This window comes from Bombina bombina, chromosome 1 (assembly GCF_027579735.1).
Source record: "Bombina bombina isolate aBomBom1 chromosome 1, aBomBom1.pri, whole genome shotgun sequence".
Classification (NCBI taxonomy): Eukaryota; Metazoa; Chordata; class Amphibia; order Anura; family Bombinatoridae; genus Bombina; species Bombina bombina.
Genome location: NC_069499.1, coordinates 1,389,231,153 through 1,389,248,343, shown reverse-complemented (window position 1 = coordinate 1,389,248,343; position 17,191 = coordinate 1,389,231,153). Strand labels below are relative to the sequence as shown.

Sequence of the window (17,191 nt, the reverse complement as noted above, 5' to 3'; positions counted from 1 at the left end):
CAACAGACCCTGTCTAACGCTTTTTCAGCGTCCAGTGACAGGGCCACAACGGAAATTCCCCGTTAAGCTGATTCCGAAAAGACCTGTAGCAATTTACGGGTATTGTCAGGCCCTTGCCTACCAAAGGTGAAGCCAACTTGGTCTATCTGGATTATATTGGGCAGCATATGGACAATCCTATTAGCCAATAGTTTAGAGTAAAGCTTGACTGAGCGAGATAGGTCTGTAACTGGTACAGTGCAAGGGGTCTTTCCCAGGTTTAGGGATTGCAATAATAGATGCTTCCAGGAACTCTTTAGAGAAACTACCCTAATTGGCCACTTCAGTAAATAAGGAACATAAAATGGGAGCCAAGTGTCGTCTGAATTCCTTATAGAAGGAGCCGGTAAAGCCATCTGGTCCAGGAGACTTGTTTGGCTTGAGCTGAGAAATGACCTTATATATTTCCTTGTTGGTGAATGGAAGCAGAAGTGCGCTTCTTGCATCCTCCGAAAGTTCAGTGAGATCAAGGGTATCCAGAAACCCCTGAATCCTATTCGTAGGGGGTATAGCTAAATTTTCTACCTCCTCTATATTATCAAGCTTATAATAGTAATCGGCGAAGGCATCACCTATCGCTTCAGGTGCTAAGATTTTGGACCCATTGACATCTATGGTCTGAATCCTGTAATGAGCAGTCCTAGCATTAAGGTTCCTCGCAAGAAGCTCATTCGCCTTATTGCCCTTATAATACATTAGTTGTTAAAATTTTGCTAAATTAGCTTTAACTTTATCTTGTTCCAGCTGGAGAATTTGCTGTCTAAGGATACCAATTTCATCTGACACGGAAACGGAAGGATTACTTCTGTTGTTTTTCTCTAAGTTTCTTAGGTTCCCTACCAGTTGACCCAAAGGGCCTCCCCTGTTTTTCTTAAATCTGGAAAATTCAGAAATACAGAATCCCCTAATAAATGCCTTTAGCGCCACCCATAAAGTTTGGGAAGAAGTCTGCTCTGGTTTATTGAATTGAATAAATTCCTCAAGCACTTTAGTAAGGGAATCCCGAAATCCTGGCTCTTCCCATAAAGAGTTAGTAAATCTCCATATGTGTCCACCTTTGCGGGCGATCGCCGGGAAAATATCAAAGGACACTGCATCATGGTCCGACCAAGTACAAAGATGTATACGAGAATCGGTGACCTCGTTAAGAAGTCTAGAATTCATAAAAAAATGGTCCAGCCTGGAATAAGATTTATGTGGGTTAGAGAAAAAAGTAAAATCTCTATCATCAGGATGACATGACCGCCAGACGTCATATAGATCATGTCTTGCAATCAGAGACCGAAATTTGGCTGTGGTAGAGCTAGTATAGGAATCAACGGATTTTCTTATCTAGTTTAGGGTCCCCAACGACATTGAAGTCGCCACCTATTATAATGTGTCCCTGTCTTACCAATTTCGCCTTATTTAGGACAGTTGTGAGAAACTAACTGCTGTTGATTAGGGGCATATAAATTGACCAGAGTGTACAAATTGCCATTAAGTTTACAAACAGATGATAAATCTTCCCTCTGGGTCTTTTTCTAGATAGATTTGGTCGAACTGGAGATCTTTATGTAAGAGTATTGCAACTCCTCTAGTTTTGTCAGTGTAGGAGGCTGTAATAGCGTCTGGAATAAAATTAATTTTAATTCTGACATGCATGGAAAAAAATGGTGTGTCAGTTTAAGATAATACAAGATAGATATGTGACTTCCAGTTTATTTGTTTATGTAACTTTTGATCACCTAATTTAATATACCACATTAGTCAAACCTAAAAAATAATAGGTTTTGCCACACCGATTCTATCATTAAAATATCTGCATTTTAAAGAACTTTCTAAAACAAGTTCCATCAGACCAAAACGTACCTGTAGCCTTAGCTGAGCCATATCTCTCATGAGACGGTTCCTCCGGGCTTCTTCCTGCGCCTGAAGAAATGAAAGGAGATCAGCTGACACATATTTTTGGTCATAAAACATAGGTAAGTTCACAAATACTCTGGAATCTTAATTTTCCAGCGGAAAACAATTTATGTAAGAACTTACCTGATAAATTAATATCTTTCATAGTGGCAAGAGTCCATGAGCTAGTGACGTATGGGATATACATTCCTACCAGGAGGGGACAAAGTTTCCCAAACCTCAAAATGCCTATAAATACACCTCCTACCTCACTCATACCTCAGTTTAAAGTGTAGCCAAGAAGTGAGGTGTAAAAGAAGGAGTAAAAAGCATACAAAAAGAGGAACTGGAAAAAATAAAGTGCTTTATACAAAAAAATCATAACTACCAAAAATAGGGTGGGTCTCATGGACTCTTGCCACTATGAAAGAAATAACTTTATGCATGAAATTATGTTTTCTTTCATGTAAGTGGCTAGTGACGTATGGGATATAATACCCAAGATGTGGAAATCCACTAGTCACTAGAGAGGGAGGGATAAAAACATAATTTATGCTTACCTGATAAATTCCTTTCTTCTGTTGTGTGATCAGTCCACGGGTCATCATTACTTCTGGGATATAACTCCTCCCCAACAGGAAATGCAAGAGGATTCACCCAGCAGAGCTGCATATAGCTCCTCCCCTCTACGTCAGTCCCAGTCATTCGACCAAGAATCAACGAGAAAGGAGTAACCAAGGGTGAAGTGGTGACTGGAGTATAATTTAAAAGATATTTACCTGCCTTAAAACAGGGCGGGCCGTGGACTGATCACACAACAGAAGAAAGGAATTTATCAGGTAAGCATAAATTATGTTTTCTTCTGTTATGTGTGATCAGTCCACGGGTCATCATTACTTCTGGGATACCAATACCAAAGCAAAAGTACACGGATGACGGGAGGGATAGGCAGGCTCATTATACAGAAGGAACCACTGCCTGAAGAACCTTTCTCCCAAAAATAGCCTCCGAAGAAGCAAAAGTGTCAAATTTGTAAAATTTGGAAAAAGTATGAAGCGAAGACCAAGTTGCAGCCTTGCAAATCTGTTCAACAGAGGCCTCATTCTTAAAGGCCCAAGTGGAAGCCACAGCTCTAGTGGAGTGAGCTGTAATTCTTTCAGGAGGCTGCTGTCCAGCAGTCTCATAGGCTAAACGTATTATGCTACGAAGCCAAAAAGAGAGAGAGGTAGCAGAAGCTTTTTGACCTCTCCTCTGTCCAGAGTAAACGACAAACAAGGAAGAAGTTTGGCGAAAATCTTTAGTTGCCTGCAAGTAGAACTTGAGGGCACGAACTACATCCAGATTGTGTAAAAGACGTTCCTTCTTTGAAGAAGGATTTGGACACAAGGATGGGACAACAATCTCTTGATTGATGTTCCTGTTAGTGACTACCTTAGGTAAGAACCCAGGTTTAGTACGCAGAACTACCTTGTCTGAGTGAAAAATCAGATAAGGGGAATCACAATGTAAGGCTGATAACTCAGAGACTCTTCGAGCCGAGGAAATAGCCATTAAAAACAGAACTTTCCAAGATAACATTTTTATATCAATGGAATGAAGGGGTTCAAACGGAACACCCTGTAAAACGTTAAGAACTAAGTTTAAACTCCATGGTGGAGCAACAGCTTTAAACACAGGCTTGATCCTAGCTAAAGCCTGACAAAAGGACTGGACGTCTGGATTTTCTGACAGACGTCTGTGTAACAAGATGGACAGAGCTGAAATCTGTCCCTTTAATGAACTAGCTGATAAACCCTTTTCTAAACCTTCTTGTAGAAAAGACAATATCCTAGCGATCCTAACCTTACTCCAGGAGTAACCTTTGGATTCGCACCAGTATAGGTATTTCCGCCATATTTTATGGTAAATCCTTCTGGTAACAGGCTTCCTAGCCTGAATCAGGGTATCAATAACCGACTCAGAAAAACCACGTTTTGATAAAATCAAGCGTTCAATTTCCAAGCAGTCAGCTTCAGAGAAGTTAGATTTTGATGTTTTTTTTTATACACAGTCACTATAAGAATTCTCACAGCTCTGCTGAGAGAATTTACCTCCCTTCAAAGAAGTTTGAAGACCCCTGAGATCTGTCAGAGATGAACCGGATCATGCAGGAAATATAAAAGTAGCTGACTGGAATTTTTTGATGCGTAGCAAAGAGCGCCAAAAACGGCCCCTCCCTCTCCCACACAGCAGTGAAGAGAAACGAAACTGTCACAATTAAAGCAAAAAACTGCCAAGTGGAAAATAATGCCCAAATATTTATTCACACAGTACCTCAGCAATGTAAACGATTCTACATTCCAGCAAAAACGTTTAACATGAGAATAGTTATTAAAAGGATTAGTGACCTTTAACACAGTAGTTCCGGTGAAATACCATCCCCAGAATACTGAAGTGTATACATACATGTCATTTTAACGGTATGGCAGGCTTTTCTCATCAATTCCATTCAGAAAATAAAAACTGCCACATACCTCAATGCAGATTCATCTGCCCGCTGTCCCCTGATCTGAAGCCTTTACCTCCCTCAGATGGTCGAGAACAGCAATATGATCTTAACGACTCCGGTTAAAATCATAGTAAAAAATCTCTGTCAGATTCTTCCTCAAACTCTGCCAGAGAAGTAATAACACGCTCCGGTGCTATTGTAAAATAACAAACTTTTGATTGAAGTCATAAAAACTAAGTATAATCACCATAGTCCTCTCACACATCCTATCTAGTCGTTGGGTGCAAGAGAATGACTGGGACTGACGTAGAGGGGAGGAGCTATATGCAGCTCTGCTGGGTGAATCCTCTTGCATTTCCTGTTGGGGAGGAGTTATATCCCAGAAGTAATGATGACCCGTGGACTGATCACACATAACAGAAGAAATAACAGCTAATTTCGCTGAGAAATGAAACCCCAAAAAATAATGAAGTTTTCTTAAAAATTTAAAAAAAACCTCAAATCATAGGCACTAGAATCAGACTGAAGAACCTTTCTACCAAAGGCTGCGTCCGAGGTAGCAAACACATCATAATGGTAAAATTTTGTAAAAGTATGCAAAGACCACCAAGTTGCTGCTTTGAAAATTTGATCAACTGAAGCTTCATTCTCAACAGCCCAAGAAGTGGCAATTGATCTAGTAGAATGAGCTGTAATTCTCTGAGGTGGAGAATGCCCCGCCTCCAAATAAGCTTTGTGAATCAAAAGTTTCAACCAAGATGCTAAAGAAATAGAGGCTTTCTGACCTTTCCTGGGACCAGAAAAAATAAATAGACTAGAAGTCTTTCTAAAAACTTTAGTAGCCTCTACATAATATTTCAAAGCTCTTACCACATACAAAGAATGTAAAGATCTTTCAAGATTCTTAGGACAAAAGGAACGAACAACAATTTCCCAATTGATGTTGTTAGAATTCACAACTTTAGATAAAAATGTAAATGAAGTCTGCAAAACAGCCTTATCCTGATGGAAAATCAAATAAGGAGACTCACAAGAAAGAGCAGACAATTCGGAAAACTCTTCTAGCAGAAGAGATAGCCAAAAGAAATAACTCTTTCCAAGAAAGTAGTTTAATATCCAAAGAATGCATAGGCTCAAAAGGAGGAGCCTGCAAAATCTTCAAAAACAAATTGAGACTCCAAGGAGGAGAAATAGATTTAATAACAGGTTTAACACGAATCAAAGACTGAACAAAAAAAAACAGTGAATGTCAGGAAGTTTAGCAATCTTTCTATGAAATAAAACAGAAAGAGCAGAAATTTGTCCTTTCAAAGTATTTGCAGACAAACCCTCCTGAATAAACTGAAAAATCCTGGGAATTCTGAAAGAATGCCAGGAATAATTATGAGTGGAACACCATGAAATATAGGTTTTCCAAACCCAATGATACATTTTCCTTGAAACAGACTTATGAGCCTGTATCACAGTGCTAATCACTGAGTCAGAGAAACCTCTATGACTAAGCGTTCAATTTTCATGCATTCAAATTTAGAGATTTGAGATCCTGATAGAAAAACAGTCCTTGAGAAAGAAGGTCTAGTCTTAAAGGTAGTGGTCAAGGCTGGCAGCTGGACATCCAGACAAGATCCACATACCAAAACCTGCGTAGCCATGCTGGTGCTATCAGAAACAAATGAGATTGCTCCATTATGATCTTGGAGATCACCCTTGGAAGAAGAACCAAAGGCGGAAAAATATAAGCAGGTTGGTAAAACCAAAGAACTGCTAAGGCATCTATCTCCACCTGAGGATCCCTGGACCTGGAAAGGTATCTGGGTATCTTCCTGTTTAGACGAGAGGCCATCAGATCTAATTCTGGAAGACCCCACATCTGTACAAGATGAAAAAACTTCTGGAAGGAGAGACCACTCCCCAGGATGTAAAGTCTGACGGCTGAGATAATCCCCTTTCCATTGTCTACACCTGGAATATGAATCGCAGAAATTAGACGAGAGTTGGATTCCGCCCAAGAAAGTATCCGAGATACTTCTTTCATTGCTGAAGGCCTGCGAGTCCCTCCTTGATGATTGACATAGGTCACTGTTGTGATAATGTCCGTTTGAAAACGAATGTAAAGTTCTCTCTTTAATAGAGGCCACGCCTGAAGAGCTCTGAAAATAGCACAGTTTTAAAATATTGATTGGTAACCTCGCCTCTTAAGGTTTCCAAACTCCTTGTGCTGTCAGATACCCCCAGACAGCTCCCCAACCTGTAAGACTTGCATCTGTTATGATCACAGTCCAGGTAGGACGAACAAATGAGGCCCAATGAACAATAAGGTGATGGTCTAACCACAAAGTCAGAGAGAGTTGAGTGTTGGGATTTCAAGTGATGGTAAACAATCACAGTTTCAAACATGCAGTCCTACAGTAAATCAAAATCGAAATGGACTTTCATTCATCAAAATCTCTTAATACGCTAGTTTTTTTAATTAATATTTACTTTTAGAATCCTCCAATTGACCCTCCATTCCTCCACCCGTAGAAACGCCGCCATTGATTTTGAAAGTCACGTTTTTTTAACGTGCAATCAAAAATCAGGCCAGTCGGCGACTGTAAAAAACCAAACACGCCCCACATTTGCAAAGCACATGCGCTACATGTTAGATGGCAGACAGATAGACGGAACGCATGCGCAAATCTAACCATGAAGACAGAGATGCTCATATGATGACGTAGAGAGCGGGTGGATCCGCTCTCTACTTGGATCATGAACAAACCAGGAAGAAATGCCCGGGGCGGAGCTAACATTGTTAAAACTCGGTAATTAAAATCTAAATTTATAAACATACCTTTTACATAATAAAAAAACATAGCGATTTAGGTGCTACAGACACAAGGAATACGCTGGTAATTCCAAATTGCACTAAATTTACCATCACTTTAAGTATATCAGTTGTGACATCAGAGTATAACTGCACCATTGGTGCAACATGCAAAGCTGTAGAGATCTCAAATGAAAACGAGCAAATGGGATCACGTCCGATGCTGCAGTCATGAGACCTAAAACTTCCATGCACATAGCCACTGAAGGGAATGATAGAGACTCAGGTTTAGACAGACTAAAACTAACTTCATTTGTCTCTTGTCTGTCAGAGAAAGAGTCATGAACACTGAATCTATCTGGAAACCTAAAAAGGTGACCCTTGTCTGAGGAATCAAGAAACTTTTGTAACTTGATCCTCCAACCATGACTTTGAAGAAACCACACTAGTCGTTTAGTGAGAGATTCGGCTAAATGAAAACATTGAGCTAGTACCAAGATATCGTCCAAATAAGGAAACGCCACAATACCCTGCTCTCTGATTACAGATAGAAAATCCTCAGAGCTGTAGCTAGGCCAAATGGAAGAGCGACAAATTGGTAATGCTTGTGTAGAAAAGAGAATCTCAGAAAACGATAGTGGTCTGGAATTTAGTGTTAATTTCGTCGACTAAAACTAGACTAAAATGAGTATAAAACGAAAGAAATTCTAATGACTAAAATACGACTAAAATGACATTTTAGTCAAAAGACTGACTAAAACTAAATCAAAATGACATTTAGTCAAGACTATGACTAAAACTAAATCAAAATTTGCTGACAAAAACATTTTATGCAAGGTGTTATAATCAATCCATATCTAATTACTGCTCTTTTGTAAAATGTACGAAACGTAATTTTCTTGAATGTTAAGATAGACATGTTGTATAACACAACAGTTAAATCTTTTAAATCTGTATTGCATGTTCAAACCTTAATACCATAAATAAAAACTGGTAAATAAACCTTTACTAAATGAGTATATAATTAATTTGGAAGTTCTAGAGCAGTGCTAATATCGTTGCCGAAAAATGTTTGAATCTGTAAACAATCAATTGATTCTTCCTATAGAAATAAGCATAACCCACGAGTATGGATGGGTTTAAGTTATGCTCTGCCTGTGCTAGCTGCAGAAACTTATTGTTGTGTTGAGTTACTTGATACCCGTTTTAATTATTAACAGAGAACTGTTAAAGTTTTTATATTGGATAATATGTGCAATACAGCCAATACAGTTTTGTTTTTTTATATTTTAAAGTTGCACTTCTGTTTGTTTATGAAACTTGGTTTTATTTAATTTTAAGTTTACTAAAGATGTTATATATAACAACGGCTAAATCTGTGCCTGTATTGCATGTTTAAACCTTAATACCATAAATAACAGGTGTTAATGTTTACTCCTGGAGTATATAATCAGTTTGCAAATTATAGAGAAATGCTTAAATAATGCATTACACTTTAACTAAACCAATAAGATTTTAGTCGACTAAAATCTACTGGAGATTGAGTCGACTAAAACTAAAACAATTTAGATGACTAAAATAGCATTTTAGACAAAAGACTAAAACTAAATCGAAATTTGCCGTCAAAATAAAAACTTGTCTGGATGAATCGGAATATGAAGATAAGTGTCCTGTAAGTCTATTGTGGACATGAAATGACCTTGCTGAACAAAAGGCAGAATAGTCCTGATAGTCACCAGTTGGGACTCTTACAAAACGATTTAGAAATTTCAGATCCAGAATTGGTCTTTAACTAATCTTTTTTCTTTGGGAAAATGAATAGATTTGAATAAAAACCCAAACCCCGCTCCTGCAGAGAAACTGGAACAATCACCCCTGAAAGCTCCAGGTCTGAAACGCATTTCTGAAAAGCCTGAGCCTTCACAGGGTTTGTTGGAAAATGAGAAAGAATCTTCCCATGGGAGGTCTTATTCTAAAACCTATTCTATATCCCTGAGAAACAATATTCTGAATCCACTGGTTTTGAACAGAGACTGTCCAAATGTGTTGAATTAATTTAAATCTACCCCCACTAGTTGAGCTGGTTTGAGGGCCACATCTTCTTGCAGTATTAGGGGCTGGATTAGGTTTTTTGAAAGGCTTGGATTTATTCCAATTCGGAGATGGTCTCCAATTAGAGCCAGAGGCCTTAGGGGAAGGAGAGGTTTTTTGTTCTATATTCTGACAAAAGGAATGAAAATGATTGGGAGCTTTAAATTTACCCTTCGATTTTTTTTTATCTTGGTCAGAAAAACTCCCTTTCCCCCGGTGATAGTGGAGATAATAGAATCCAATTGAGAACCAAATAAATTACTACCCTGAAATGATAAAGATAGTAATCTAGATTTAGACACCATATTAGCATTCCAAGATTTAAGCCATAAAGCTCTTCTAGTAAGAATAGCTAAAGACATAGATTTAATATCAATCTTAATGACATCAAATATAGCATCTCAAATAAAATGATTAACATGTTGAAGTAAAAGAACAATGCTAGATAGTTCAGGATCTATTAACTGTTGAGCTAAACTGACCAACCAAAAAGTTGAAGCAGCAGCAACATCAGCCATAGAAATGGCAGGTCTAAGAATATAGCCAGTATGTAAATGTGCTTTTCTAAGATAAAATTCAATCTTCCTATCTAAAGGATCCTTAAAAGAAGTACTATCTTCCATAGGAATAGTAGTATGTTTGGCCAAAGTAGAAATAGCCCTATCAACCTTAGGGACTTTTTCCCAAAACTCTAAATTAGCCACAGGTAAAGGAAATAACTTTTTAAACCTAGAAGAAGGGTTAAAAGAAACACCAAGTTTAAACCATTCCTTAGTAATCATATGAGAGATAGCATCTGGAAAAGGAAAAACTTCAGGAGTAACCTCAGAATTCAAATGTTTGCTATTCTTGTTATCAAGAGGACTAGATTCCTCAATACCCAAAGTAAACAATACTTTGTTTAATAAAGAACGAATATATTCATCTTAAAAAGAAAGGTTTATTTATCAATTTCAGACTCTGAAGTAGGATCCTCTGAACCAGAGAAATCCTCATCAGCAGAAAATACTTCAGTATGCCGACGATCAATACAGGCTTCATCAGATTTATGAGAAGGAGAGACCTTTTACGTTTATTTGAAGGCGGAATAGCAGTCATAGCCTCCTCTATGGCTGCAGCAATATAATCTTTAATATCTACAGGAATATCATGTACATTAGACTGAAGGTTTAACAGTAGATGTATTTGTACTTATAGAAACATGTAAAAGCTTTTCATAACAAGTGTCACATATTTGAGCTGAAGAAGCAAGATCTGCTTAATTACAACATACAAACTTTGGTAGAATTATGTTCAAGCAGCTTAGTTCCTACAGTAACATCAGAGGCAGGATCAGTCTGAGACATCTTCCAAAATTTAACAAAAAAGAAAAAACAACATTTAAACAAAATATCCAATTTTCACAAATAGTTTCAGGAATGGGAAAAAATGCTTATGATAACAAATGTATACAAAAGTAAAGCAACCTAGCCCTCTAAGATCAAAAGAGAGCAGAGAGCAAAAAGAGGGAGACACTTACATAACAAATTTAAGGTGTCAAAAACGGCACAAATGGAGAGCAAAAAACTTTTTGCGCCAAAGATAAAATTACCCAACTCGCATCATAACAGGCGTGCCTTTGCGCCAAAAAACCTTGTGCCAAAAATGTTGCAATGAAAGGTAACATTCTGTGTCATTGCGAGCCTAAGCCCGCAAAATTTTTTGAAAAAAACCCCCCAGACTTCAAGTTAAAATTAACTGGAACCCCAGGTAAGCCTTAAACTCCCATAAACATAATTCCCAAGCTGAAACAGTTTAGACTGCAAAAGGGAAATACACAGACCTGACTCATGGCAAATATATACAATATACATTTAAAACTTTAGAAGATAAAGTGCCAAACATAGCTGAGTGTCTTAAAAAATGATATATACTTACCAGAAGACACCCATCCACATATAGCAGACAGCCAAACCAGTACTGAAACATATCAGCAGAGGTAATGGTAGAGGAGTATAATGTCAATCTGCAAAGGGAGGCAAAGATTAATCTCTGCGACCGATTACAGAGATCCTTAAAATAGATTTCCCATAGGTGAAAACATGACATCGTTAGGCAATACTCCCTTCACATCCCTCAGACAATGTACTTAGAGAGGAACTGGGCTTCAATATGCTTAGAAGCGCCTATCACAGAAGAAAATCAAGCACAACTTGCTTCACCACCTCCACAAGAAGACAAAGTTTGTAAAACTGAGGTATGAGTGAGGTGGGAGGTGGTGTATTTATAGGCATTTTGAGGTTTAGGAAACTTTGCCCCCTCCTGGTAGGAATGTATAATCCCATACATCACTAGCTCATGGACTCTTGCCACTTATACTCTGGCATCTTAATTTTCCAGCAGAAATGCAAGTTACTATTATTTGCTCTGCCAGTTGTCCCAATCTATCAACTTGTGGTTTTGCAAGCAATGCGATAATTTTTACTTCTCAGCCTTATTTTAATTAATTTTAAAATGTTGAAATTTTAATTTTTAACTGAAAATTAAACCTTATCCAAAGCAATCTCACCTAAAAGTGTTAAACTGCTTCACTAACAAGTACAGCAGTAAACTTAAAACAGATTACCAGAAGGCTATTACACTGCAAACTACAAGGTAGAAAGGAAGAATATAGATTTTATTTTCTACTCTTGTTTCTTAAAATTCACCTACCATGCGGAACTGTGCTTGTGCCTGATGTAAAATGTTGTCCTGTTCTGTGCCCGCAATGCTTGTGAAAATGCCCAGCTCTTGGTTGAACTGCAGAACGTTGCCTTGTAAGCGCGTCAGAAAATGCCCAAAACTCTGAATGTAGCAGCTGCGCACAACTGACTGATGGACACAATACACAAACCAATAAGAGAGGCTGAAAACATGTTGCTAAAAATCAATAGCAAACATAGCTATGTTCATTAAATGGACAGTGCATATGTAATTGTGTGTATTTCATAAACCTACAGTATAACTATAGAAATGTAAAATAAACTTCTATATCAGTACATCATATACTATTTATATTAAACACCCACAAGCATATCTTATATTACAAATGTATTGAATAACATACACAAACATACCTACACTATATAGTAAGGTAGTAAGGATACCCCTACTAATTATTAAGTTCGGGTGTCAGCCACACCTATTGATTACAAATGCATTAAATCCAGCATATGAAATCTAAAACAAACATTAGCAGTTCAATGGGTTGTAAGGTAAGTGGTTTTAAAGGACCATTAAACTTGACATTTCAACAATTATTTATTTTGTAACCTTTTTTCTGTAAAAATTAAATGTATGCTTACCTGATAAATTTGTTTCTTTCTTGACACAGTGAGTCCACGGATCATCATAATTACTATTGGGAATCAATACCCAAGCTATAGGACACAGATAATAAGGGAGGGACAAGACAGATACCTAAACAGAAGGCACCATTGCTTGAAGAACCTTTCTACCAAAAAACAGCCTCAGCTGAAGCAAAAGTATCAAATTTGTAAAATTTTTAAAAAGTATGTAAAGATGACCAAGTGACAGCCTTGCAAATCTGATCCACATAAGCACCATTTTTAAAAGCCCAAGTAGAAGAAACAGCCCTCGTGGAATGAGCCATGATTTTCTCAGGAGGCTGCTGACCAGCAGTCTCATATGCCAAGTGAATAACACTCCTCAACCAATAAGAAAGAGAAGAAGCCGTAGCTTTCTGACCTTTACGTTTTCCTGAAAAAACAACAAAGAAGAAGACTGGCGAAAATCCTTAGTCGCCGGCAAATAATATTTCAATGCACGAACTACATCCAAGTTGTGCAACGAACGTTCCTTATGAGAAGGAGGATTAGGACACAAAGAAGGAACAACAATTTCTTGATTAATATTCTTATCAGAAAAAAACTTGGGAAGAAAACCTAAAGCAGTACGAAGTACTACCTTATCAGAATGAAAAATAAGGAAAGGAGACTCACACTGCAGTGCAGAAAGCTCCAAGACTCTTCGAGCCGAAGAGATAGCAACCGAAAACAAAACCTTCCAGGTTAACAACTTAATATCCAAAGAATGCATAGGCTCAAACCAAAGCCTGACAAAAAGACTAAACGTCTGACACATACGCCAGACATTTATGTAACAAAATATATAAAGCAGAAATTTGACCCTTCAGGGTACTAGCAGATAAACCTTTCTCCAGACTCTCCTGGAGAAAAGACAAAATCTTAGGAATCCTAACTCTACTCCAAGAGTAGCCCTTAGAATCACACCAATACAGATATTTACGCCATATATTGTAATAAATCTTTCTAGTCACAGGCTTACGAACCTGAATCATAGTCTCAATAACCGACTCTGAAAAACCATGCTTAGATAGAATAAAGCGATCAATCTCCAAGCAGTCAGCTTCAGAGAAACGAGATTTGGATGAAGGGAAGGCCCCTGAATTAGAAGGTCCTTTCTTAATGGAAGACTCCACGGTGGAGACGATTACATTTCCACCAGATCTGCATACAAGATTCTGCGAGGCCAAGCTGGCGCAATGAGAATCAATGACAACCTCTCTTGCCTGATGTGAGCAATGACCCGAGAAAGAAGGGCAAACGGAAGAAACGCGTATGCCAGGCTGAACTTCCAGGGAACCACTAGAGCATCTATTATTACAGCTTGAGGATCCCTTGACCTCGATCCGTACTTCGGAAGCTTGGCATTGTGACAAGATGCTATAAGATCCAATTCCGGAAGACCCCACCTGAGAAATAAACTGGAACACACCTCCGAATGAATTTCCCACTCCCCCAGATGAAAAGACCGTTGGCTCATAAAATCTGCTTCCCAATTTTCTACCCCTGGAATGTGAATCGCAGACAGACAGCAATTGTGAATCTCTGCCCACTGAATAATCCTGGCTACCTCCATCGCCAAAGAACTCAGAGTTCCCCCTTGATGATTGATGTAAGCCACGGACGTTATATTGTCCGACTGAAATCTGATAAAGTGGGTTGAAGCCAATTGAGGCCAGGCTAGGAGAGCAATGAAGATTGCCCTCAACTCGAAGACATTTATAGGAAGAACCGATTCCTCCCGGGTCCACAAACCCTGAGCCTTCAGAGAACCCCAGACAGCTCCCCAACCCAGCAGACTGGCATCCGTGGTCACAATCACCCAGGTTCCCTGGGAGAGACGATCCTGAGACAACCACCACAGAAGAGAATCGCGTGCAGCCTGATCTATAACAATTTTCGGAGACAGATCCGGTTAATCCCTGTTCCACTGTCTCAGCATGCATAACTGCAGAGGTATGAGATGAAACTGAGCAAACAGAATGATGTCCATGACCGAAACCATCAGACAAATAACCTCCATACACGTGGGCCACCGACGGACGAGGAGATGACTGAAGAGCCAGACAGAAATTTAAAATGTTTTACTTCCTTACTTCTGTCAAAAAGATCTTACTTTCCAGAGAATCTATAATGGTTCCCAAGAATACCACTCTTGTAGCCGGAATCAAGGAACTTTCTCTTTAATTCACCTTCCAACCGTGGGAGCGCAGAAGACTCCTGTGTGGGAGTTTGCTAGTTGAAAAGATGGCGCCTGAACTAGAATGTTGTCCAGGTAAGGAGCTACCGCAACCCCCTGCAGTCTGAGAACTGCCAATAAACGCACCCAGGACCTTTGAAAACACCCTGGGAGCTGTTGCAAAGCCAAAAGGAAGAGCCACAAACTGAAAATGCTTGTCCAGGAAAGCAAATCTCAGAAACTTGTGATGATCCTTGTGGATGGGAATATGCAGATACGCATTCTTCAGATCTACTGTAGTCATGAACTGACCCTCTTGAACCAGAGGAAGAATAGACCGAATAGTTTCCATCTTGAAGGACGGAACTCTGAGAAACTTGTTTACACACTTGAGATCCAGGATGGGTCTGAAAGTTCCCTCCTTTTTAGGAATGATAAACAGATTGGAATAAAACCCTAGTCCCTGCTCCTGTACTGGAACAGGAACGATCACTCCCATGTCAGAAAGATCCTGAACACAACTGAAGAATGCCCCTGGGAAGAAAAGTTTTCAAACTCCAGCTTGTATCCATGGGACACAATATCTACCACCCAGGGATCTGGAACATTCCTTACCCATGTCTGAGCAAACAAAGAAAGCCTGCCCCCCACACGATCCATTCCCGGATCAGGGGGCAGACCCTTCATGCTGACTTTGCGTCAGCAGCAGGCTTCTTAGATTGCTCCCCCTTGCTCCAGGACTGATTGGACTTCCAAGAAGGCTTGGACTGATCCTGCTTGGAGGAGGAGGAGGAAGACTTACCAGAGAAACTACGAAAGGACCGAAAATTACTCCGACGACCCTTCTGTTTATTTCTCATATCCTGAGGAAGAGAATGACCGTTCCGTCTAGTGATATCAGAAATAATCTCAGCCAAGCCAGTCCCAAACAAGGTCTTCTCCTTGTAAGGAATGGATAAAAGCTTACATTTAGATGATACATCCGCAGACCAAGACTTTAACCATAAAGCCCTGCGCGCCAAAACAGCAAAGATGTAAATCTTTGCACCTAACTTGATGACCTGTAAAGAAGCGTCCGCAATAAAAGAATTAGCCAATTTTAAAGACTTAATTCTATCCTGAATTTCCTCCAGAGGAGATTTCTGTTTAATAGAATCAGACAATGCATCAAACCAATATGCAGCCGCACTGGTAAGTGTAGCAATACGCGCAGCAGGTTGCCATTGGAACCCCTGGTGAACATACATCCTTTTAAGTAAAGCTTCTAACTTCTTGTCCATGGGATGTTTAAAAGAACAACTATCCTCAATAGGAATAGTGGTCCTCTTAGCCAAAGTGGAAATAGCCCTCTCTACCTTAGGAAATGTCTGCCAAGATTCCTTAAAAGAATCCGCAATAGGAAACATCTTCCTAAAAATAGGAGAAGGAGAAAAAGGAATTCCAGGTTTCTCCCATTCCCGTGAAATAATTTCTGAAACCCGATCTGGAATAGGAAAAACTTCCGCCACAGAAGGAACCACAAAAAATTTGTTACGTTTACTAGCCTTCTTGGGAGTAACTATGACCGTAGAATCAGTCATCCAAAGTAGCCAAAACCTCCCTGAGTAACAAACAGAGGTGCTCCAGCTTAAATCTGAAAGAAACAACCTCAGAATCAGCCAAAAGAGACACACTATCAGAGTCTGAGATTTCACCTTCAGACGCTACTGAAATATCTTCTTCCTCAGTCTTCTGAGAAGAAACAGACATAACTGCAACAGAATCAGAATTCCTTTTGCGCTTACCCTGCAACACAGGAAAAGCAGACAAGGCCACAGATACAGCAGAGGATATGCGAGTAGACAAATTCTGCAAAGAAAAACCAAGCTGAGACGAAACGCAGGGCACTCTATACAAATGTATCCATAGTAAGATCAAACATTTATTAAAGCAACCCACTACTAATGGACTCAATTTCATATTTTCAATAAAGAAAGCAAATGTAAATGCCTTATTCAGTGTAAATATGTAATGCGTTTTTTTTTGGCCAAAAGATCTTATTTACCTTACTTTGTCTATTTCAAACCTTGGTAGCATCATGTATTAAATCAGTGGCGTCTCTCAAGTTCTATTGCTCATGTCAGAGACTAGTCTATCACTCAACTGCGTATGGGGCTGTCATTGGTCTATTGAGACACCGTTGTAGTCAAATGAGAGTCAATGGAGGACGTCAAAGGGGTGTGTATTAGTCCGATTGACAATACACTATGGCTATAGCGACCAGTGACGGTAGCGAGCTGTCAAAAAACACGATTTCAGCACAGTAGTGACGAGAGAAAGTTGGTTTTAGTAGAAGATGTGTAAATAAATATAATTTTATGAAT

At 39.1% G+C, this 17,191-nt stretch overlaps 1 protein-coding gene across 2 annotated transcripts in view; it reads right to left on the bottom strand.

Annotated features, from left to right (window-relative positions):
- Positions 1-17,191, bottom strand: part of SMG5 (SMG5 nonsense mediated mRNA decay factor) — a 200,383-nt gene that overhangs the window by 25,067 nt on the left and 158,125 nt on the right. The window contains exons 16-17 of one of the 2 annotated variants that reach the window (XM_053704596.1): positions 11,997-12,155; positions 1,891-1,950 (exon numbers count right to left, since the gene is read on the bottom strand). In XM_053704596.1, coding sequence (XP_053560571.1) covers positions 1,891-1,950; positions 11,997-12,155 — 219 coding nt within the window. The remainder of the gene's footprint in view (positions 1-1,890; positions 1,951-11,996; positions 12,156-17,191) is intronic. The other variant, XM_053704602.1, reaches the window with a different exon arrangement.